The sequence below is a fragment of the Choloepus didactylus genome, chromosome X (genome assembly GCF_015220235.1).
Source record: "Choloepus didactylus isolate mChoDid1 chromosome X, mChoDid1.pri, whole genome shotgun sequence".
Classification (NCBI taxonomy): Eukaryota; Metazoa; Chordata; class Mammalia; order Pilosa; family Megalonychidae; genus Choloepus; species Choloepus didactylus.
The window spans coordinates 142165624-142192038 of record NC_051334.1 but is presented as its reverse complement, the minus strand read 5'-3'; the positions used below and the strand labels follow the sequence as shown (position 1 = coordinate 142192038).

The 26415-nt window shown below is 37.2% G+C and overlaps 1 protein-coding gene and 1 pseudogene across 3 annotated transcripts in view; one reads left to right on the top strand and one right to left on the bottom strand.

Moving 5' to 3' along the window:
* Positions 1-26415, bottom strand: part of IL13RA1 (interleukin 13 receptor subunit alpha 1) — a 64533-nt gene that overhangs the window by 21202 nt on the left and 16916 nt on the right. For all 3 annotated transcript variants that reach the window (XM_037821223.1, XM_037821222.1, XM_037821224.1), the window contains 5 exons: positions 9358-9545; positions 7586-7737; positions 2490-2543; positions 2075-2207; positions 354-450 (listed from right to left, as the gene is read on the bottom strand). In XM_037821223.1, the coding sequence (XP_037677151.1) occupies positions 354-450; positions 2075-2207; positions 2490-2543; positions 7586-7737; positions 9358-9545 (624 nt within the window). The remainder of the gene's footprint in view (positions 1-353; positions 451-2074; positions 2208-2489; positions 2544-7585; positions 7738-9357; positions 9546-26415) is intronic.
* Positions 9657-11107, top strand: LOC119523271 (annotated as a pseudogene).

The window sequence follows — 26415 nt, the reverse complement described above, 5'->3', positions numbered from 1 at the left end:
TCATTTAATTAATAATGATCTTCATTTATAAAACTTCATTCTAATAACTGCCAACTAACTGTTGATAGAGTTGAAAGAGTAAAGTGAATACAGGGTCTACTGAACAATGCTAAACAAGTACAAAAGGAGTAGTGCCTGAGTTGAGCCCTGGGTAACCAACTAATCCAACACTTCCCTTACCAGAAAATGGGCACAGTAAGACTTCTTTGCCAAGTCATATTACCAACAGCCATTTATGGCCAAAATGCTTCTAACACACTGGGCAAACATAAATCACCAGAACAAAGAGCAATAAGCATAACAACAAGACTAGCTAGCAGAAACGGCAAAACCTGCCTGGGCAACTGCCTTACCTTTTTAGGTAAAGTAGAAGGACTATGATCGCACCTGCAACTATAACTGGAATGATAAGCAATATGGTAATGTAGAATGTGGAATTGGCCTTATTACCTGGAAAGCAAACAGAAAGATGAGAGAAATAAAACCATTTTTTAAATAAAGCAAACAACAGTTGTGTTACACTATTGAGATCACAGCTAGTTCTGCCCCCCCCCCCCCCAGCCTGTTTTCCAAACCTCTTCAGTGGTGTTCTATTATCTTTAAAGTAAAATAAAAAGTCTTGCTCTGGTGCCCGAAATTCCCTGGAAGAGTACATACCTTAAGGATCATCTGAAACCAGAATATCTTAATTGGTTTCAAACACTATTAACAAAGATGATATCTATTAAATACGTCATTGCATTACCATGGTGACTATTTTTTTCTTATTGGTTACTTATCACTATTTAGAACACATAAAATAATCATAACAACAACTACCACTCTACTATTCTCAATTGTGCATGCACTAGGTGTCTCATACCATACTAGGTGCTTTTATGTGCTTATCAAAATATTATCTTCCATTTATACAGAGGAGAATGATGAGGCTCAGAAACGTTTACTGACTTGTCCAGAAGGGTTTAGTAAGTGATGGGTGCAGGCCTGAAATCCAGTACTGTCCAATTCCAGAGTCTGTTTTAATTGCCTTGTTACACCTAACACTTAGAATGGCATTTACCTATTTATACATTTATCTTTCCCACTAGATCAGGAGCACCTAAAAAATGTCATCTTAATATGGAATTGACTACCTTGCTAACTCATCTATCTGGCTGTTAGATTGTTTTAAAAGTTCTTAAGTTGGTCCTATTTTGCCCGCTGGAGCCACAAAAGATAGCCTATTCCCTCTTCTACCTGACAATACTCAAATATTATAAGTCAGGCTACCCAAAGTATTTCATCAACGGTTCCTTGCCAAGTTTTGAGATCCTTAAAACATTCTGATTATACATCTTTTCAAGGATAGATTCCAGTCTTCCAATGCACCTCCTACAATGTGGTGCCCCAGAATGGAATACTGCACACTTCTGATGTGTCCAGACTGCTATACACCGCCCCCCCCATCCTGTAGCGTTCTCCTGTTCTGGGTGCTGTACCATCACTGCTGCCTAAGACTGCATGTGCCTTTGGGGGATATTTAAGGTTCCAGTGTTGAGTCACACTGAGCTTGCGGTCAAATAAAACCCCACACCCCACCCCACAACACACATATCCATAAACTGTAGGTCTTTCCAATCCTGTACTTGAGCCTGGCACATAGCTTCCTCAGCCTCTCAGTTAATTAAATTCAATTTGTTCAAACACAGGCACAGGTATCTCTAATTGCCATCAAGGTCACTGTTCCATTCTTGATTCTGTCATCCAGCACATAACACAGTCCCCTCCAGCAGTGTACAATCTGCATTTATGATAATGCCTGCCATCTATATTTCCATTTAGGTTGTTAATAAAGATGAAGAACAGGACAGAGGAACGGGATAAACCCATTTGGATTGTGAATTTTCAGAGAGCTGCATATTGTTAATTAACCCTGGGTGATTTGACAATAATTAAAAAGATATAAATTTCAATTTTAAGTACTCTCTGGCTGACATCAAGAAAGCAGAACAGCCCCTTCCCCAGTATACTTTCGGTTTTAGTTTGGTTTCCATGCATCAATGTTTTACATTTTAATGAAATCCTGTTAGCTTACCTATACTCATTGCTTGACTCCAATTACTCCAGAGTTTGTCATCTTCATAGCATAGCTTATTTGTTTTGACTCTTATTCTGACTGTATTCAGAGTATCAGGAAGTACACCAGGGGCAATGAAGCAAATTTTATCCTTGGATAAAAGATAAAAATACACAAGAAACACTAATAGTTTATTCTCTTTCTCTGCTACTGAATCTTAATATAATTACCTGCCAAATTCTGTATATGATTAAAACTTGGATTGCCATTTAAATTATCTGATTTTGACTCCTGAAAAAAAATTGGCAAAAACCCAGAGGACAAAGTAGTTTGTTTTTCTCAAGGCAGTTAAAATTTAGGCTATTACCCACTCTGCCCCACCCTCAATTGTTTAAGAGTCTAAGCACAAATAGCTAAAATTGAATTGACTGACCTCCACGTTTCCCTCAAATTCTGAACTCTGACATTTGGTTTTGATATCTTCAACCTTGAAAATATAAAAAATGAATGAGTCCAAAATTTTAAGAAACACGTTATGTCATTTAACAAATTCCAACAAGTTTTCTTTTTATCCCATTGAAAGAGGATCAGGTGCAGTGAAAAATAAGATTGGTCTTTTTAATAAGTGGTGCTGGGTCAATTACATATCTATATGGAAATAAAAGGTATCTTGAACCCTACCTCACACTATTCACAAAATCAATTCCAGATGGTTTGCAGATCTAAATATGAAAGTTAGGATAAATGAATACAGAAATAAACAAAAAAATAAAGCAAGCTCTTAGGTGAAAATGTAGGAAAAGATCATCATGACCTTGAAGTAAGAAAAGGTTTCTTAAACAGGACCAAAAAGAAACACTAACCATAAAGGAAAAAAAATCATAAAGTGATACATATTAAAATTAAAAACTTCTTCTGTTCATCAAAAGACACTATATTTAAAAAAATAAAAAGGCAATGCTTTAAGTGGGAGAAAATATTTGCAATTTCTGATAAAGGACTTGTATATGTGTGTGTGAGTATGTGTGAATATATATACACACACATAAACATAATTACATATCTACACACAATATATATATATTCATATAATATATATAAATGTCCTACAAAGCAAAAAGAAAGACTGATAACCCAATGGAAAAACTGGCAAAAGACTTGAACAGGCACTTCAGAAGAGGATATGAAATTGCCAATAAACATATGAAAAAGTGCTCAATCTCATTAGTTATCAGGAAAATACTGAATAAAACCACAAGACACCAATACACACATCTACCAGACAATATCAAGTGTTGGTAAGGATGTTAAGCATCTGTAACTCTCAATTTCTGCTGTTAGTAGCGTAAATTTGCACAACCACTTGGAAATCTGTTATTATCTACCAAAGATGATCATACGTAACCCTATGACCCACATAGGCCTAGATATATGCCCAACAGAAATGTATGCACATGTACACCAAGAGTGAAGTATGCGAATGTTCATAACAGCATTATTCATAAAACTCCAAAACTGGAAACTATCCAAATGTCCATCAGTGGGAAAGTGGAAAAATAAAATGTGGTAATTTAAACAATGGAATGAGTGCAATGAGAATGAGCAAGCTATAACTACAGGCAACAATATGGATGAGTCTCAAAAACACAGCATTGAGCAAAAAAAGCTAGGCACATGAAAACATACATTCTGTATAATTCCAATTATATAAAGTTCAAAATGAGTACAAGAAACTAATTTATGGGATGAGAAGTCAGGATGGTAGTTGCTCTTTGAGAGGGTAGTGACTAGAAGGGGTCATGAGGGGATTTCTGGGGTACTGGTTTCACAGGTGAAAACTCATTTGTGAAAAATCACTGTCATACACTTATGATTTATGCAATTTTTCTATAGTATATTTATCAATAAATTTTTTTTAAAAAGAACCAGTCTCCTTTGTTGAGAGTGTAAGATATCAAAGAATGACTGAATTGGAGAAAAGAAAGTGTAACGCAAAATTCTCCACCACACAATATAAGTTATTCATTATCTGATGCAAGGAAAATAATCAATTCCCTAAATGAAAATATTTCAGAATTGGAGTAAGAAAATCAACACATGAAAATCTTTTGCTTAGTTTAAATAGTTAACTGCTATCAAAGAGATATTTAAACACAAGACAAAGCACAGACCACAGAGCTTTTTTGGCATTTGATGTCATTCACTGAATGGTTTCTACCAGCATTTGTGAAAAGCTCAAAGAAAAAAAACAACTGAATGATGAAGGACCGTCCTATCAATATTTCATCCAGGGACAAAGAAAAAGCCACACCGGGGGCTACTGTACACCACTGCTGACCATTTGAAACCAGATTTGCTGGGGAATCACAAGTACCAACTACCATTGAGGGACCAGTTTGCAATATGACGTCCTCTTAAGCTTATAAATATATAAATTCCAAACTCAGCAAATCATTGGGGTTATTTAAGGCTCTGGACTCTTGTTCAAATGTAATCACCTTGCATAGTTTATCAGCTGCTCAGATCCTTTTGCAAGAGAAGGAAAGCAAGGGCACAGAGCACCAAGTGAATAGTTTGCAGGGATGAGGGGTGTTCAGAGATAAGTCATTCCCTACTTCATGATTCTGTCATGAGCTACCTCTGACCACAGCACCAGTTTATGTCCCAGCCTACTTCCTTCTCTTAACTAGAATACCAGGCAAAATAATTCCTCAAAAATCTTGCAAAAAGAAAAAAAAAAAAAGGCTCTAGCCAGCAGAGCACAAAATCAGTGAGCACACAAAAAGCTGATGATATTCTACAGGAGGAAGCAGCTGGTGAACATCTGCTAGGAGAGAGAACATTAAACTCAAGTGTATAAAAAAGTTAATTCCAAATCAACTATAGTTCTCATTTAGGTAGATAATTTCCATAGTATATATTCTCTCTTCAGTTCACAAGTTTGTAGAAAAGGTAACTCAATTCGACAAAAATTTATTGAGTTATGATTATGAACATGGTGTTATATCAAGTATTCTTGTCAAAGTATAATGCATGGAGGCAACCCTTTTAAGTCATACTGACTTATTAGCTGTGTGGTCTGTAGTAAGTTACTGAGCCTCTCTGAGCCTTGGTTTCTTGATAAAATGTATGTTAAAATAGTACCTATTTCACGGGTTGTTATGAGAATTAAATGAGCTATTTTATAAGAAAGCACTTAGAAGAGAATCTTAATAGCATATCATGAACACTCAATAAATGATGGCTATTATTATTAAGAGGAAGTAGTGAGGCAGTCCCCAGTGGTTAAGAATACAAGCTTTGTAGTTAGAATTTTGCTTAAATCTTGCATTTGCTACTTACTAGAAATGTGATTTTAGGCTTAACCTCTGAGACTAAGTGTTCTTATCTGTAAAATGGGGCAAAATAACAGGATCTAACTTCTTAGGGCTATTGTGAGGATTAAATGAGATAATGTAGACTAAGTACCTATCAAAATACCAAGTATATAGTAATTGCAGCTGCTATTAGTAGCAGGAACAGCACAAAATGATACAACCTAACTCTTCCCTATGGGAGCTTAAGTTTTCAGTGGCAAGACAAGGCATACACATGTGATTAGGTTAAATAGGACATAACTCAGTGTCAAAATGAGTAATACAAGCTGCATGTGTCTCAGGATTTCACAGAGAAGAGAACAGTAAAGGCTAGTGTGGTGGTTTGAAGCTGTATGTAACCCAGACAAACATGTTCTTAAATTTAATCCATTCCTGGGGATGTGAGCCCATTGTAAGTAGGACCTTTTGATGAGGTTACTGCAGTTAAGGTGTGTCCCACCTCACACACAGGATGGGTCTTAATACTATTATTAAAGTCCTTGATAAGAGAATGAAATTCAGACAGTGAGAGAAAACGCCACAGGAAGCAAGAGGCTGAAATGGAACCTGGAAGAGAAGGAAAAGACCAGGAGATGCCACCATGTGCCTTGCCATGTGACAGAGGACCCAAGGTTCACCAGCAGCCAGCCCCAGAAAACCACAGTCTTCAGGGAGAAAGCACCAACTTGATTTGGACTTTCTTTTAGCCTCAAAACTGTAAGCTAATAAATTCCCATTGTTTAAGTTGACCCATTTCATGATATTCGCTGGAGCAGTCTAGGAAACTAAAACAGCTGGAGTAATCAAGTATGTCTTAGCTTGTAAATCCAAACATCAACCCGCTCCACACTTATAGCCCTTTGCTTTTTCCCTTCCTGGTATTGCGTGGGAAACTGTGGTTTCTGACACTAATAATTATTATTATATTTCATCAGACAGATTCATCTGAAAATGCAGAAGAGCTCTGTTCAGCTGTGGACCTGGTTACTCCCTCTGAAGTTACAATCTATCAACACTGGCTTATTTTAGTAAACGTTTGGAAACTCACATGATGAACTAAAACAACTGGACCAAGGAATTTGCTCATGTCTTAAGACATAGGGTGTCTTTAAAAACCAATATAAAACACTTACATTCTAACCTCTAAAACTCAAATACACTCAGGGGGCAGGCAGGTAGCAAATGAGTGGAGCAGTTCCAGTGGTCTTGAGGCGCCACCTTATGGATACTATACTCTTTGGGTACCATGATTTTAAATCTGGGCAAAAAGTTCTAATTAAATAGACAAAGGAAACCCCCATACTGTGGTCCAAAGAAAAACATATGAGGCCCTAGTCTGTGACCTCTACTCTAAAGCATACAATTGAACTGTGCTCTGAGGTTATGTCTCATTCTGTGCAATGCCCCACAAGGACCCCTAATTAGCATGTTTCATATTAGATTATGAACAGCATAAACATATATAATCCAACAAATACTGACTACCCAAATTTGACTACTTAACTGCCACAAACTCCAGGTAAGCTGAATGGCCTTACCTGAACCTCCATGGATCTACATGATCTGATCCTACCTACTGCTTGGACAGCTTTTCCTACTATATTTTGAACACACCAGCCTCCTTTCTGTTTCTCAAACATGCCTAGCTCATTCCTGCCTCAAAGTCTTTATACTTGCTGTTCTCTGTACCCCCCAGATCTTCACATGACTAGCTCCTTCTCACCATTCTGGTCTCATCTCAAATGTCATCACTTCAGATGACTACCCTACCTAATGTTACCTCAGGCCCTCCCAGTCTCTCTCTAGTACCTCAGTCCATTTTACCTTCTTCATGGCACTTATTCCCTGAAATTAGCTTGCTTGTTTACATACTTATTTTCTAGTATGTCAGATTCATGAAAAAAAAAAATCTTGTTCATTTTGTGTCATGATCACTGCCTTAGCGCTACACATTGAAACTGTGCCAGGCACATAGTAGACCCTTAACAAAAATTTGTTGAGCAAATGAATTAGCATACTCTATTTAAGATAAGAAGTTTCATTATCAACATCATCATTTTAAGGTGATGAACCTAAATGGTACACTTCATTGATATTTCTATTTATTCTACTGAGACAAATTAAGAAGAAATGAAAAACATCCAAGTAAAACCAATTATCTAAAAATACTTACATTGAAAATAACATGTGTCTCAGTTTGGCTGTTATTGACTTCCATTTGATAAGATAAGCATCTGCTAATAAAATTGTGTGGATTCTCCCATTCCACGTACAAGCCACCCTTTTGGAAGGAAAGATATTTAACATGTGGAGGATCAGGTTTCACTGAAAGACAGAGATAGCATTCAGGTTAGTTTCCAGAGTTTATTTTGATTAGATACATATATGGATAGGGATAACGAAGGGCCACAAAGTTAAATTGAAGTAGGGCTGATGCTTTTAATGGCCTTACATGCTCAGAAGTATACTTCCAGAATTTATGATTAGCCATAATTAATGATTTTGTTCCATTACATTTATTTAAAACTGCCTCATAAAATGGATTTAAGAAACATCTTTGTGGTGTCTGGCAGATGACATGAATTCTGACCTGCATCTGGTTAGAAAAGGGCCAGGGTATACGCAGGACATCCAGCTACAGTGGAGAGAATAAAGAAAAGAAGTGCTGGAATCCAGATGTGCCTCCACCTGATGGGTGGCGGCACCAGGGACAATGGGGCTTCCCCAGTTGTCACTCACCTGTGCCAATCAAAAACAACAATTAAAATCATCAGCCCAGTCAATTTGGTTTTGCAGGAGTTGGCAATGCTTAAAACCCAGCAACCGAAAAGAATGGATAATCTACAGAAAATAACTTGAAGATGTCATCTTCTAGCTGAAAAGGATCTCCCTTCATGTTCACCATTAATACTCAGAAAGAGCAGCAATGTGAGCTTTAAAAGGTCCATCTAGGACAGTCTGACAAGCATGTGGGAGGAAAGAGAAGGCTTTGCTTTAGATTACCCTACTTAGCTAGCTGCCCCAACCTCACTACTCTGGCCTACAAACTAGGCTGCTTTGGTTCACCATTAGAATTCACTTCCATGACTCTCTGAAGGGGTGGTCACTAGCATTCTGCTCACAGACTTGGAAGCCTTTGTCAATCAATGACTATTTGCCTATAAATCATCTGTATAACACTTAGCTGGAATATGAGATCCCTGTTGGTATATTATGACAAATAAATAAACCATTATGCTTAGTGTTCGGCTTTAGAGATTACAAAATGCTTTTTGTACATCTTATATCATCTGGATCATAAGAACAATCCTTTGAGTTCAAGAAGAACTATGCACCCCATTTTACAGATGTGGAAGCATGTAAAGAGAATTTAAATACTTCGTCCAATGTGGAAGAGCTAGGACCTCAATCAGATATTTTGGTTTCAAGATGAGGGCTCTTTCTAATAGACTGACACTCAGCTGGTATGCCAGCATATGGCTACACTGGTTGCTCTGATTGATAAGTGCCTGTGCCATACAGAGTGTTAATCACTCCTGATTACACCACCTCTAATATAAGCTTTTTCTAATCAACAGATAGATTATTCAGGAAGTATATACGACCATATGATTCCGCAGCATCATCCTCTCAAGTAGCATAAGTGAAAGGAGAATAGATCTTAGAGTCAGACTGCCTAGGTTCTAATCTTGGTTCTTTAACTAACTGCCGTAAGTCTCAGGGTACTCATAAGTAAACAGGAATAAAGCATCTGGCACATGTGCTCAATATTAGAATTTCCACACTTATTTCTTTAAAAGGGATTCATCAAAGGAAGGTATACACAAAAAATAGTTCCTTGTGTCAGGAAAATTTGTAAAACCCAAATCATATTTTATTATTTATACTGATTATTCAAAAGACATACTTTTATCCACAATGTCATAGAGGACTTCTAAAACTTACCATGAGAAGTTAAAGGCACTATATTGAAGGATGGTCTAATTTTTCCTGCATCATCCTTGACCATTATTTGGACACTGTGTTGTTCAATATTGGAATCCTTCACCTTAGTAAGATCAAAGGAACAACCAATGTGTTGACCTTCTCTGTAGACGTTTTCACATTGAAGAATTTTTCCCAGGCTGCTGTGCCTACAAGATAAAGTGAGACAACATTCTGCATTATTTTTAACAAGGTATTCAAGAAACAAAAGCAAACCGTAGGCTGTCAGCCCTGGCTGTTGAGGAGGAGGAGCAGGTGCCATGGCAGTTCTGCTAGAGACCACCTTGGGGACGTCATCATCGACTTATACACCAAGGAGAGTGGCCATGCACTTGCTTGAATTTCTTGAAGCTGTGCAAAATAAAATGTTACAATAATTGCCTTATTCACAATGTGCAAAGGGATTTTATTATACAGACTGGTGATCCTACGGGGACTGGCTGTGGAAGAAAGTCTGTTTTTGGTCAAATGTATGGTGATCAAGCAAACTTTTTTGAGGCAGAAAAAGTGCCAAGAATTAAGCACAAGAAGAAAGGTTACTGTGTCTGTGGTGAACAATGGCAGTGATCAATACGGATCTCAGTTTCTTATTACTATAGGAGAAAATCTGGATTACCTTGATGGTGTTCATACAGTGTTTGGGGAGGTAACAGAAGGCATAGACATAATAAAGAAAATTAATGAGATGTTTGTTGACAAGGACTTTGTACCTTATCAAGATATCAGGATAAATCATAGTCATTTTAGATGATCCATTTAATGACCCTCCCGATTTATTAATTCCTGATAGATCACCAGAACCTACAAGGGAACAATTGGATAGTGGTCAAATAGGAGCAGATGAAGAAACTGATGATTTCAAAGGAAGATCAGCTGAAGAAATGGACGAAATAGAGGCAGAAAAAGAGGCCAAAACACAAGTTATTCTATTAGAATTGGTGGGAGACCTACATGATACAGATATTAAACCTCCAGAAAATGTTCTGTTTCTGTGTAAATTTAATCCAGTGACCACAGATGAGGATCTGGAAACAATATTTTCAAGATTTGGGCCGACAAGAAGTTGTAAAGTTATCCAGGATTGGAAGACAGAAGAATCTCTCTGTTATGCTTTTATTGAATTTGAAAAGGAAGAAGATTGTGAGAAAGCCTTCTTCAAAATGGACAATGTATTTATAGATGACAGAACCATACTGGATTTTAGCCAGTCTGTCACAAAGGTTAAATGGAAAGGAAAACGTGGGATATATACCAAGAGTGATTTCAAGGAGTATGAAAAGGAACAGGATAAACCATCTAATTTGGTTCTTAAAGATAAAGCAAAGCCAAAACATGATGCAAAATATGATCCTATACTAGATGTGCAGGCAGAAGTCACTCACACACAAGTAAGAAACACAAGAAGAAAACCCACCACTTCTCTGAAGAAAAAGAAGATGAGGACTACATGCCCATTAGAAATACTAACCAGGATATCTACAGGGAAATGGGATTCGGTCACTATGAAGAAGAAAGCTGTTGGGAGAAACAAAAGAGTGAAAAGAGAGACCAAACTCAAAACCGAAGTCATACCTCATCTCAAGACAGGGATGCCCACTATAGTAATAGTGACAAATCCAAATACCAAACAGATCCCTATGAAAGAGAAAGGAATAAAAAAAGAGACCAAAGTAGGAGTCCAAAGAAATCCAAAGATAAAAAAAAAGTCTAAGCGCAGATGAAGGATGAAGAATCAGAAATAAGTGGCTAACATATTTACTCTTGTCTACCTTAGAGTATCAGGAAAGCAGATGTTCAGATTTTATGATAAAGCAGTTACAAGACTCTGCTTATTATTTTTTTCACACTAGGATTATGGCCCTTTTATATTAATAACTGATTGTATAGGGCACTGAAAGACAATAAAGAATTTAGCATTTTCTTTGTATACATTTTTTACACTAATTTTATTGTTACACATAAATGATTGTCTTCAGTTTTAAAGTCTTTTATATTTTCTGCTACTCTTCTTTTAATGAGTATTTCACAACTATGAAAAATAAACATGTATATATAAGGTATGGAGAATAATAAATACCTGTGTACCTATCAGCCAGCATAAGAAACAGAATATTACCTGCATCTTAGAAGTCCCCTATGTGCCCTTTTCCTCCCAATTATTATTCTGAATTTTGTGTTTGTCATTCTCTTGCTTGTCACAGTTTTACAACATATGTCGGTATTTCTAAAGGAAATATTAAGTTCTATATGTTTGAATTTTGTATAAATGGACTCATAATGTGTGTTTACTTATGTGACTTGCTTTTTTCAATTTAGTATTTTGGGGGAGTCATTCATTTTTATTGCTATATAGTATTCCATTATATGAATATACCACAATTTATTTATCTGATCTTCTGTTGGTGGACATTTGGCTTTTTGTTTGTTTCTCTTTGCTTCTGCTGTTGCAAACGATGCTGCTATGAACATTCTATATCTAGGAGTAAAATTGTTTGGTTATGTAGTATGAGTATCTTCATCTTTACAAAATAATGCCAAGTTATATTCTAAAGTGGCTGTACCAGTTTACACTCCTGTCAGCACTATGTGAGCATCATTAATTTCAGACTTTTTAATCCAATCTACTGGATATTAAATGGCATCTTATTGTGGTTTCCCAAAAAACAAAAACAAACAAACAAAAAAGCAAACAGTATACTTGAAAAATGGTTAAAATGGGAAAAGTTATGTTGTATATTACAACCATAAAAATTAAAAAGAAAAACAAGGACAGAAGTTTTTTTTAAAAATGACTAAAGATGTCCATGAAAAGCAGTATTTGCATTAAGGTAAGATAGCTTTTTAAAAGCTGTTTTATAATATGACTCCATTTCATACTCTAGAAGGAAAAGAATGTTTCTTTCAAAGTACATTGGTATTTTTCAACAGCAATGAAAACTATAGATGTCCTGAATCTATGTCCTCTTCTGTATAAGAGAAGATGTTATGAAGCCAGGATTAGAAATTTCATCCTTCTTGAAAATGCCTCATCCATTGAATTCCACAGTTCTCCCCTGGCCTCTCTGCTTGCTTCCTCCCTGTTTTCTTGTCTTGTTCCTTTCCCTCCTCTTTTTTCCAGAGAGTTCACTCCAGTCCGCAGCCCTTTCCACATTCTTCTCTATTTCTTCTTCTTTTTTCTTTTTGAGAAGTTGTGGGCTTACAAAACAATCATGCATAAAATACAGGATTCCCAACCACCACCCTACCCCCAACACTTTGCAATGGTGTAGAACACCTGTTACAAATGATGATAGCATTTTTAAAATAACTGTACTACTTTTTAACAGTAGTTACCTTTGTTACTATTGATGAAAGATTATTAAAATTGTACTATTATCTATCATCTATAATTTACAATAGGTATATTTTCCCCATATACTACCTTATTATTAACACCTTGTATTAGTAGCACACATTTGTTATAATTCATGAAATAACATTCTAATACTTGTACTATTAATTATACTCCATCATCTACAATAGGGTTCACTGTGTTGTCCAGTCTTATGTTTTATCTTTTAATTTTTACTCTAGTAATATATATATCTTTAAGTTTCCCCTTTTAACCATATTCACCTCTACAGTTCAGTGCTACTAATTACACTCACAATAATGTGTTACCATCACTGCCATCCACTTCCATACATAAATAGAAATTCTGTACAAGTTAAGCATCTACTCCTCATACTCTAAGCGCAATCTATCTCCTGGTTAACCTATATTCTAGATTCCAACTCTTTTGAGTTTGCTTATTATAATTAGTTCATAACAGTGAGATCATAAAGTATTTGTTGTCCTTTTGTGTCTGGCTTGTTCCACTCAACATAATGTCCTCAAGATTCATCCATGTTGTCGCATGCATCAGGACTTCATTCCTTCTTATGGCTGAATAATATTCCACTGTATGTATATACCACATTTTGTTTATCCATTCTTTGGTTGGTGGATACTTCAGTTGCTTCCATCTTTTAGCAATTGTGAATAATGTTGCTATGAACATCAGTTTGCAAATATCTATTCAAGTCCCTGCTTTCAATTCTTCTGGGTATATATCTAATAGAGGGATGGCCAGATCATATGGTAAATCTATACTTGCTTCCTGAGGAACTGCCAAACAGTCTTTGACAGCGGCTGCACCATTTTACGTTCCCACCAGCAATGAACGAGTGTTCCTATTTCTCCACATCCCCTCCTACACTTGTAGATTTCTGTTTTTTTAATAGTGATCACTCTAGTAGGTGTAAAATGATATCTTATAGTTGTTTCAATTTTCATTTCCCTAATAGCTAGTGATGTTGAGCATATTTGCATGTGCTTTTTAGCCATTTCTATTTCCTCTTTGGAAAAACGTCTATTCAAGTCTCTTGCCCATTTTATTTTTTTTTCAGCCAAAATCATCTGCTTTATTGACAAACTGTCAGGTTTTTGTTGTTGTTGTTGTTGTTTTTGCAATTTTCAACACAAACTGTTGCACAATCTCACCAGGACTAAAAATATGTTTACAGGTGTACTTTACTTTTTGTTCTCCTTTTCTTTCTACAGCATTTCTTTGAGGTTATAAGAATGTCTCTGGTTAAAATAAAGTCTTTTTACCCCTTGCCACCCTCCCCCCTCAAAAATTATGTCAACCCTGAATTCCAAAAGGAATCTAATATAAATATTTAATACCAGTTATATCTCAGACCATGAGAAAACCACAAGACCATTATGGAAAACTACATTAAAGAGGGAGCTGCCACGTGCCACTGACTTAACTTTCAGCTTTTTAAGCACCCAGCTAGACTCAGATCTCATTCACTTCACTGAAAAAAAATTCAACACTCCAAAACCAGGCCACCTCAGGCTGGAATTTGGATAGCAAAAAAGACAGCATTTCATATATATTTTCTTTCTATCCTAAACTTTCACTTTGTATAGTCAAACAGTTTAATAAAACTCACATTTACAAAGGATTTTGTTGGCAAATAAAGGCCCACATTAAAAATTTTATCAAAACACATTTTTGTTTTACATATCTAACACTCAGATATATTTTCTTGTCTTGCCCAGTTTAAAACTGGGTTGTTTGCCTTTTTATTGTTGAGCTGTAGGATTTCTTTATAGATTCTGGATATTAAACCTTATTGAATAAGTTTCCAAATATTTTCTCCCATTGAGTAGGTTGTCTTTTCACTCTCATGACAAATTCCTTTGATGCACAAAAATTTTTAATTTTGTTGTTTTCTGTGTACAAGTCCTTTACATTTTTGGTTAAAATTAATCCTACATATTTGATCCTTTTAGTTGCTATTGCAAATGGAATTTTTTTCTTGATTTCCTCCTCAGATTGCTCATCACTAATGAATAGAAAAACTACTGGTTTTTTTGTGTTGATCTTGTATCCCTCCACTTTGCTGAACTCATTTATTAGGTCTAGTAGCTTTGTTGTAGATTTTTGGGGACTTTCTAAATATAGGATCAGGTCATGTGGAAATAGTGAAAGTTGTACTTCTTTCTTTCCTATTTAGATGTCTTTTATTTCTTTTCTTGCCTAATTGCTCTAGCTAGAACTTCTAGTACAATGTTGAATAACAGTGATGACAGTGGGCATCCTTGTCTTGTTCCTGATCTTAGAGGGAAGGCTTTCAGTCTCTCACCATTGAGTACTATGCTGGCTGTGGGTTTTTCATATATGCTCTTTATCATGTGGAGAACGTTTCCTCCTATTCTTATTTTTTGAAATGTTTTTATCAAGAAAGGATGCCGGATTTTATCAAATGCCTTTTCTGTGTCAATGAGATGATCACGTGTTTTTTCCCCTTCAATTTGTTAATGTTGTGTATTACGTTAATTGCTTTTCTTGTATTGAACCAGCCTTGCATACCTGGGATAAAACCCACTTGATCACGGTGTATAATACTTTTAATGTGCTGTTGGATTCCAATTACAAGTTGTTGTGGTTTTTTTTTTGGAGGATTTTTTTCTATTTTTATAAGCAATTTTATGAGATATGTTCACATATCATACAATCCATCCAAATGGTATAATCAGTGGTTCACAGTATCATCACATAGTTGTACATTCATCAAGACATTCCATTTAGAACATTCTCATTACTCCAGAAAGAAAACAAAACAAAACATGCCTTACCCTTTATCCCCCACTATTATGGACCATTAGGACACTCTATTTTTAATTTTTATTTATTTTTAGCTTTTCCCCTGCAATTTTATTGAGAGATATTCACATACCATACAATCATCCACAGTGTATAATCAATTGTTCACAGTATCATCATATAGTTGTGCATTCATCACCACAATCAGCCCTTGAACACATTTATTACTCCAAAACTACAAAAGTAATAAAATATAAAAACAAAAGTAAAAAAAAAAAACACCCAAAATATCCCATACCCTCCTCCCTCACTATTACTCATTTACTTTTTGTCCCCATTTTTCTACTCATCTGTCCACACAATGGATAAAGGGAGCGTGAGCCACAAGCTTTTCACAATCACATGGTCACACAGTGTAAGCTATATAGTTACACAATCATCTTCAAGAATGAAGGCTACTGGGTTGCAGTTAAACAGTTTCAGGTATTCCCTTCTAGCTATTCTAATACAATAAAAACTAAAAAGGGTTATCTATATAATGCATAAGAATGCCCACCAGAGTGACCTCTGGACTCCATTTGAAATCTCCCAGCCACTGAAACTTTATTTTGTTTCATTTCTCTTCTCTCTTTTGGTCAAGAAGGCTTTCTCAATCCCACAATCATTTGCAAGTATTTTGTTGAGGATTTTTGCATCTATATTCATTAGAGAAATTGATCTGTACTTTTCTTTTCTTGTAGTATCTTTGTCTGATTTTGGTATTAGAGTGATACTGGTCTCATACAATGAGTTAGGTGGTGTTCCCTCTTCTTCAACTGTCTGAAAGAGTATGAGCAGGATTGGTATTCATTCTTCTTGGAATGATTGGTAGAATTCACCTGTGAAACCATTTAGTCTTGGGCTTTTCTTGTTGGGAGGCTCTCTTTTTTTTTAACAAGTTATTTTAAATATATATTTTTTGGAAGAGGCATACAGTTCAAAATTTAAAAGATACAAGGAATATAGAGGGAAAAGTTATTCTCTCTTGTTGGGAGGTTTTTCATGGCTGATTCAATCTCTTTTACTTGTAATTGGTTTGTTGAGATCTTCTATTTCTTCTAGAGTCAGTGTAGGTTGTTCATGTGTTTCTAAGAATTTGTCCATTTCACCCAGGTTGTCTAATTTGTTGCATATGGTTGTTCATAGTATCCACTTTTGATCATTTTTATTTTTGTGGGGTCTGTTGTAATATTACTCTACTCATATATGATTTTGAAGTCTCCCACAATTATTGTGGAAACATCAATTGCTTCCTTTAGTTTTGCCAGTGTTTCTCTCATGTATTTTGTGGCACCTTGATTGGGTGCATAGACATTTACGATTGTTATTTCTTCTTGCTGAATTGCCCCTTTTATTAGTATGTAGTGGCCTTCTTTGTCTCTCAAAACATCCCTGCATTTAAAGTCTATTTTATCTGAGATTAATATTGCTACACCTGCTTTCTTTTGGCTGTAGCTTGCATGAAATATTTTTTTCCATCCTTTCACTTTGAGTTTCTTTGTGTCCCTGTGTCTAAGATGAGTCTCTTGTATGCAACATATTGATGGTTCATTTTTTTTGATCCATTCTGCGAATCTATATCTTTTAATTGGGGAGTTTAATCCATTTACATTCAACGTTATAACCGTGAAGGCATTTCTTGAATCAGCCATCTTATCCTTTGGTTTATGTTTGTCATATTTTTCCCCTCTCTCTATTAATATCCTTTATTGTACCCATACCGAATCTCTTTAGTACTGAGCCTTTCTCCAAGTCTCTCTGTCCTTTCTTTGTTTCTCTGTCTGTAGGGCTCCCTTGAGTATCTCCAGTAGGGCAGGTCTCTTGTTAGCAAATTCTCTCAGCATTTGTTTGTCTGTGAAAAATTTAAGCTCTCCCTCAAATTTGAAGGAGAGCTTTGCTGGATAAAGTATTCTTGGCTGGAAATTTTTCTCACTCAGAATTTTAAATATATCGTGCCACTGCCTTCTCGCCTCCATGGTGGCTGCTGAGTAGTCACTACTTAGTCTTATGCTGTTTCCTTTGTATGTGGTGAATTGCTTTTCTCTTGCTGCTTTCAGAACTTGCTCCTTCTCTTCTGTGTTTGACAGTGTGATCAGTATATGTCTCGGAGTGGGTTTATTTGGATTGATTCTATTTGGAGTTCGCTCAGCATTTATGATTTGTGTATTTATGTTGTTTAGAAGATTTGGGAAGTTTTCCCCAACAATTTCTTTGAATACTCTTCCTAGACCTTTACCCTTTTCTTCCCCTTCTGGGACACCAATGAGTCTTATATTCGGACGTTTCATATTATCTATCATATCCCTGAGGTCCATTTCGATTTTTTCAATTTTTTTCCCCATTCTTTCTTTTATGCTTTCATTTTCCATTCTGTCATCTTCGAGGTCACTGATTCGTTGTTCAACTTCCTCTAGTCTTGTACTATGAGTGTCCAGAATCTTTTTAATTTGGTCAACAGTTTCTTTAATTTCCATAAGATCATCCATTTTTTTATTTAGTCTTGCAATGTCTTCTTTATGCTCTTCTAGGGTCTTCTTGATTTCCTTTGTATCCCGTACTAGGGTCTCATTGTTCATCTTTAGTTCTTTGAGTAGCTGCTCTAGGTGCTGTGTCTCTTCTGATCTTTTGATTTGGGTGCTTGGGCTTGGGTTATCCATATCGTCTGGTTTTTTCATATGCTTTATAATTTTCTGTTGTTTTTGGCCTCGTGGCATTTGCTGAACTTGATAGGGCTCTTTTAGGATGTGTAGACCAATTGAAGTCCTTATCTCTGATTTATCAGATCTACAGCTTCGTGGAGTACACTTTCTCTAACTAACCAGCAGGTGGCGTCCACGAGCCACCTGCTCTCCACAAGCCAGTTCTCCCCTGTTTAGCCTTTTTGGTGAGTGGGGGAGTGAGTCTTGTGGGGTCCAATTGGTGTACCAAGCTTGCGTGTGTAGTTGGTGTTGCCTGCCCTGTATATGGGGCGTGTTTCTGGGCAGTCAGGTATGGGGGGTGGCTCTAACAATCAAATCTCCCTGGTGATCCTAGAGTTTTAAAGCTGCTGCAATAGTCTAATCCTTCAGTTCAGTCCTGCCACAGTTTGTCTCTGCCACTGACCCACAAGTCCTTGGTATTGGCGTATGGCTCCTGAGACTTGCAAGTGGGCCCCTCTTCCAGGCTGTGCACCCCGGGTCCTCTGTTGAGGGATGACTGTGCTATGTCACAGGTGAGTGCCGTCCCCCCAGGGCAGTTCTGGGCTGCTGGGCTGTGTAGGGAGGCTCCCAGTCTGCTGAAATGATGGCTGAATGGGGCTTTGTTAATTCACACTGCTCTACCTTCCCAACTCTGGGACAATCAGCTGAGGTTGCAGGGAAGGCTAATGTCCACACCCAGTTTTGTGGTGTGTGCCTGTTATTTGAAGCACTTCCGTCACACTGGGTTGTCTGGGGCAGCTCTGGGTTATGGGGCTGGCGATGGGCAGGAGTGTTTCCTGTCCACCAGGATGATGGCTGTGAGCGGACACCCCCCTTTTCTTGGGAAGTTGTGGTGTTTAGTGAATTTTCTCAGCCACTGGATTATTGCCTTTTGTCTCAGAGCTCTCTTAGTTCTGCTCTTGACTTGACCTGCCCAAATTGCAAGTCTTTGAAGCTTTCTGTATTGGGCTTCTTAGAGTAATTGTTTTAGAAAAAGAAAAAAGGATTAAAAAAAAAAAAAAAAAAAAAAAAAAGGGCCCTCCTCAGAGATCTAATGGGTTATTGAAATGCTAAGAGACAAAGCAACCAGGGCCATTAAGGAAAGGTCCACAGGGCAGAGAGATCAGCTTTTCTTCGGGATTTGCATATGCGCCTCAGGGCCTGAGCTCGGGCTTGAGCTCTGCCCTTCCCCTTTCTATGTTCACCAGAACTCCAAAAATCCTCCGCTTTTATTTTGGAGTTTTTCGTGTTGTTTTTTTTTTCTCTATGCCTGTCTCCTCTCTGCTGGGCTGGCTGCTCTCAGATTCTCTGGTGTCTGGTCTCAGTCTATCTATGGTTGGAGTTTGGATCAGTAGAATGAGTTTCCGATAAGGGCTGCCACTGCAGTTCTCCCTTCTCCTTCCTGGAGCTGACAGCCCCTCCTCCCACGGGACTGAGCCTGGCAGGGAGGGGCGCGGGTCCCCTGGCCGCAAAAACTTACAGATTTCGCTGATCTCAGCAGTTCCACGTTTTCATGAGTGTTGTATGAAGTATGCCCAAAGTCAGATTGCTCTGTGGTGTCCAGTCCACGCAGTTCCTGGCTTTCTACCTACTTTCCTGGAGGAGTAACTAAAACATACAGCTCACCAGTCTGCCATCTTGCCCCGCCTCTCCATAAACTTTTTTCTCATATATGATTTTATTTATTTGCATCTTCTCTCTTTTTTTCTTTGTCAGTCTAGCTAAGGGTTTGTCAATTTTACTGATCTCAAAGAACAAACTTTTGGTGTTGTTAATTCTCTGTACTATTTTTCTATTCTCAATTTCATTTATTTCTGCTCTCATTTTTCTTATTTCTCTCCTTCTTCTTGCATTGAGATTAGTTTGCTGTTCTTTTTCTAGTTCCTCCAGATGTGCAGTTAGGTCTCTGATTTTAGCTTTTTCTTCTTCTTTTTTTTTAATGTAAACATTTAGGGCTATAAATTTCCCTCTCTGCACTGCCTTTGCTGCATCCCATAAGTTTTGATATGTTCTGTTCTCATTTTCATTCATCTCGAGATATTTACTGATTTGTCTTGTAATTTCTTCTTTGACTGACTGATTAAGGGTGTATGGTTTAACCTCCATGTTTTTCTGAATTTTCCAGTTTTCCACCTCTTACTGATTTCCAATTTCATTCCATTATGATCAGAGGGAACGCTTTGCATAATTTCAATCTTTTTAAATTTATTGAGACCTGTTTTGTGGCCCAACAGTGGTCTATCCTGGAGAATGATCCATGTACACTTGAGAAGAATGTATATCCTGCTGTTTGGGGGTGCAATGTTCTGTAAATGTCTGTTGGGTCTAGTTCATTTATTACATTATTCAAGCTCTCTGTTTCCTTCTTGATCCTCTGTCTAAATGTTCTATCTATTGATGAGAGTGGCGTATTGAAGTTTCCAACTATTATTGTAGAGATGTCTATTGTTCCCTTCAGTGTTGCCATTGTTTGCTTCATATATTATGGGGGAACCTGGTTAGGTGCATAAATATTTATGATTGTTATTTCTTCTTGGTGGATTGCCCCTTTTATTAATATATAACATCTTTCTTTGTCTCTTTTAACTATAGATGTTCTCAAAGTTGGTACCCAGCAATCCAAATTCGCTAATCAAAAGACACAATCAGTGCCCAGCTGTGTCCCCCCAACCCTGTTCTTGGGAAAGAGGGCTTCTACGTCCAGCCAGGGAGCGGCTCCTGAGGAAGCCTATCATGCCAATGGGGGATGAACACCAGCCTCCACAGCATGGAGAGATCTACTCACAGATCTTAACCACAGTTTATCAGTCTCTTCCTACTGCTCCTCCCTGGATGGTGCATGGTGTTCTTCTGGTCTCTGGAGCTCCCCCAATCAGCTGTTTCAGACAGTTCCTGGCTATTTACTAGCTGTTTTGCAGGATGAACTGAATCTTAATGTTTCCTACTCTGTCGTCTGGAACCTTAAATCCCCTCTAGTATATTTTTAATCTCTTCTGTTGTGCCTTTCATCCTCATAATTTCTACTGTTTCTTTCCATACTTTCAAACTCTTCTTTATGCACACATTGTCTTAATATCCTTTATCTCTTTAGCCATATTTTGCTTCATCTCCTTGAATTGCCTTAGAGATTTGTTTGAACATCTTTGATTAGTTGTTCTAAATTTTGTGTCTCCTCTGAAGTTTTAATTGTTCCTTTGGGCCATGTCTTCCCTTTTCTTAGTATGGTTTGTAATTTTTTGCTGATGTCTAGGCATCAGATTTTCTTGATGAGTTTACTCTGAAGGCCAGTTTCTCTCTATTGCCTAGGGTTTTATTGTTGACTGGCTTTGTGTTAAGGCTCTTCTTTTATGCTTACTCTACCTTATTCTATACCTTTAGACTAGCCCATGTTTAACTGATCTGATTTTTTCAGCTCTTATTCATCTGATTCTTGCTCTAGATATACTTATGATTTTTGAGACTGCACTTTTTGTGCAATTGTTTCACCTCCAGGTGAAAGCTTTCTTTCCCTTGTTCCTTCTCTGGGAATCTTGATCTGTTCTGTTTTTGTTTTGCCTCTAAAGTTTTTTACACTATGTCTCCAGCTGCTTTTGCCTGAAGGGCAAATTCTAGGAGGAGGGTCATATCAGAGAAGATCAACTGCAGTAATTTAAAATGTAGATTTAAATGCAGATTCCTCAGACTCTCTCCAAGTGACTCTGACTTAGAAGGTGCCATTCAGGGCCTAGGAATCAGCATTTTACAGCAATTCTCCAGAGGATTCTGCTGCCTATCAAGTTTTAAAAACTCAAATCTAAAGTCTTTACTCCTCAAAGGCTGTGCAAGGAACTGCTTCAATGTAGAAAATGCTTTTTCCTCAAGAGATAGTACACAAACTTTTTCTCCTGGTTACAGGCTCTTGTGGTTCATAAATAAAAACAGTCTTTCAGAAATTAAGTCATAGTCATGGCTAGTTTTTATATTCGGCAGTCCTAGAATGTTTTCCACCCACACTCAGAAACAGAAACTGAAGAAATTTATGACATTTTTGTTACATAACTAAACAAAATTATGTAGAAAATTAGTTTCTTTTTTTAAATTAGTTTCTTTTTTTAAAAAATCTTTTAGATCTCTTTTTCATTTCAGTACCCTAAGTATTTCACATATTCTCATGGACCCCAGATACAACGTTTTTAAAAAAATTGTTATTTGGAAATAATAAAAGTAGAAAATACTGGCTTTGTATAGACAAATTTTTTGGACTTCTTGTTAAAGATTAGCTGATAACCTAAAATAATGAAGGCAATCGGGCACTTCCTGCTTAAATTCACAATCTGAATTTCTCCACAGAATAACATTTCAGACACAAGGAGAAAATGGACAAATTAAAAACTATTTCCCCAACTCTGAAGATGATTAACATTGTAAGAATTTCCCTAAAATTCATTGGCATGGCTAGTCTGTAGCTGTTAAGGTCAAGCTCTTTTCAATGCCCAACTATCCCTGCAGGGACAAAGTAATTGCCCTTGGGCTACAAAATGATTCCACATCTTCTGGTTGGGAATTAGGGGAAACAGTTTCCTACAGTTTGTTTGATGTGCTTTACCCTGATACCTAAACCAATTCCAGGTGCTTGATAACAAGCACTGGGTCTCCCCTCCTTTTCTTTTGTGATTTTGATTGGAAAGGGTCTATTGAGAGGAGAAGAGGGGAGGGGAGCTCAGGACAGAGGAGAAGAGGAGGTATGGGCTAGGTGCTGGTTCTGTGAGGTAGGGGAAAGAGGCCTACATCTGCAAGGGAGTGGGGGTGAAGAGTAAAAAACCATAATGATACCTATCATATATTGAGTGCTTTCTCTATACATTAGCAGTTAGGCACAGCTCCAAACATTACATACAATAACTCAGCCCTCATAACAACCTTAAGAAGTAGGCACTATTATCGCCATCCCCGATTTTACAGATTATGAAACTGAGGGACAGAGAAGGGACTTGCCCCAAACCAAATCACATTGCTAGTAAGGAAGAGAGCCAGGATTTGAACACAGTGTGGCTCCAGAAAAGAATAAGCCGTTGGATGGACAGGGAAGAAGATGCAGAATCTATACCAGCACGGTCCAACAGCACTTTCTGGGATTATTAAAATACTCCATATCTGTGCTGTCCAATACAGTAGCCACCAGCCACACATGAAATTGGCTAGTGAGAGTGAGGAACTGAAGTTTTAATCAGATAATTTTTAATTAATTTAAATTAAAATATAAATAGCCACATGTGGCTAGTGACCACTGTATTAGGCAGCACAGGTCCACACTATAGGAAAGAGCCCACATCAATGATCAACTCTGGGAATGTGCATGACAAGAAGTGGGGAGCCCTGATACCTGCCCACCTTGGGTGCCAGAGGACTATCACTCTCTTGGGAATCCTTCTTGACCCACCTCCAATGCTTGCACAGATTGTGCCCTATTCAAAGGCATCAACTAAGGACTGAAAATTGGCTCCAAGCACTACCTGCTGTTGGCTCTGGCAAGTGGGTGCCTCAGCCCAGAAGAAGAGGAATACTTTTTCAAACTGGTAGGTTTAATTTTTTGTAGTTCATTCACTCAGAGGGGGCACTCTCTTTGCAATCTGTACTAATACTTGGTTTGTGCTAGTAAATGCCCCAAGGAACTTCCCCATTTTTGTCTTATAACAGCCCGAAGGACTAGACTACCATTTACCTCCAGTGCCACCATGATTCTTACACCTGGGTTATTTTCCTGCAGTCTCCCATGGAATGAGATGCAGTTTAAAGTCTTTTTCCCTTCCTTTCCTGCCCCTTAGATGAACACAGACTCCTTGAAGGGGTTTTCCCTGTGAGATATATATATTATTAGAGAAGTCATAGCTTTACAGAAAAATCATGCAGAAAATAGAGTTCTCATCTACACACCTCACACACAGAGTTTTCCCTGTTATTAATGCTTTGCATGAGTGTAATAATACCTTTGTTACAATTGATGGACTATAGTTAATATACTATTAACTATAGTCCATAGTTTACATTACACTTTGTGTTCAACAGTCCTGTGAGTTTTATTTTTTAATTTTTACTCTAGTAACATATATATATATATATATATACACCCTAAAATTTCCCCTTTTAACCATATTCAAATATGTAATTCAGTGGTGTTAATTACATTCCCAATATTGTGTTACCCATAATCACCATCTATTGCCAACAACTTTCCATTACTGGAAACGGAAACTCTATACCAATTAAGCATTAACTCCCTATTCCCAACACACACCCTGGCCCCTGTTAAACTGTATTCTAGTTTCTGACTCTATGAATTTGCTTATTTTTTGTGCGTCATATCAGTGAGATCATATGGTATTTGTCCTTTCGTATCTGGTTAAATTCACTCAACCTGATGTCTTCAAGGTTAGCCATGTTGTCACATATATGAGAACGTCATTCCTTTTTATAGCTGACCAATATTCCATTGTATGTCCATACCACATTTTGTTTATCCATTCAGCTGTTGATGGACACTTGGGTTGCTTCCATCTTTCAGCAATTGTGAATAATGTTACTATGTACACAGATATGCAAATATCTGTTCAAGTCCCTGTTTTCAGTTCTTTTGGGTTTATACCTAGAAGTGGGTTTAGCAGGTCATATGGTAATTCCAGACTTAACTTTCTGTGGAAGCGCCAAACTGTCTTCCACAAAGGCTGCACAATTTTACACTTCCACAGTAATGAATGAATGTTCCTATTTTTTTCCATATGCTCTCCAACTCTTGTAATTTTTTATACTTTTAATAGTAGCTATTTTAGTGGGTGTGAAACAGCATATCTCACTATGGTTTTGATTTGCATTTCCCTGATGGCTAATGAAGTCGAGCATCTTTCCACGTACATTTTGGACGTTTGTTTATCTTCTTTTGAGAAATGTCTATTCAAGTATTTTGCCCATTTTTAAATTAGGTTGTTTGTCTTTCTGTTGTTGAGTTGTTGGATTTCTTTATATATTCTGGATATTAAACTCTATTGGATATGTGATTTCCAAATATTTTCTTCCATTCTGTAGGCTGTCTTTTTACTTTCATGATAAAGTCCTTTGATGCACAAAAGTTTTTAATTTTGATGAACTCCCATTTAACTATTTTTTTTCTTTTGCTGCTCATGGTTGTGGTGTAAAGTCTAAGAAACCACTGCCCAACTCAAGGTCCTAAAGATATCACCCTATGTTTTTTTCTAGGAGTCCATTTTGAGTCAATTTTTCTATATGGTGTGAGGTAGGGGTCCACCTTCATTCTTTCGCATATGGATATCCAGTTTTCAGAGCACCATTGGTTGAAGAGGGTATCCCAATTGAGTGGTCTTGCCATCCTTGTCAAAAATCAGTTGGCTGTAGATGTGAGGGTTTAGTTCTGATCTCTCATTTCAATTCCATTGGTCTATATGTCTGTTCTTGTGCCAGTACCATGCTGTTTTGATTACTGTAGTTTTGCAATATGTTTTAAAATTGGGAAGTGAGTCCTCCAACTTTGTTCTTTTTCAAGATGGTTTTGGCTATTTGAGGACCCTTAACCTTCCATATAAATCTGATGCTTGGCTGTTCTTCTGCAAAGAAGGCTGTTGGAATTTTTATTGGGATTGTGTTGAATCTGTAAGTCACTTTGGGTAAAATTGACATCCTAACCATATTTAGACTTCTAATCCATAAACATGGAATGTCCTTCCATTTATTTAGGTCTTCTTTGATTTCTTTTATTTTTAGTTTTCCATGTGTAAGTCCTTTACATCCTTGGTTAAATTTATTCCTAGATATTTGATTCATTTTGTTGCTATTGTAAATGGAATTTTTTCTTGATTTCCTCTTCAGATTGCTCATTACTAGTTTATAGATGCCTACTCCTCTTCCAGATGTTTTGTTGTATTTCTTGAAGCAGGTAATCCTTTGCCCAGGCCACTTTGATTTAATTGTTTCTTACACTGCTTTAGTTTTCTGCAAGCTGCTTCTACCTGCAGGGCAAGTTCTGGGAGGGCAAGCCCGAGTCAAGTTTCCTGATTCAGTCTTTCTGACACTGACAGATTGACATTGACATAGAGGCACCCCAGTATGTACGTAGGGGTTACTATACTCCCTCCAGAACAGGGCCATGAACCCACAATGGGAACACGGGCTGTCATC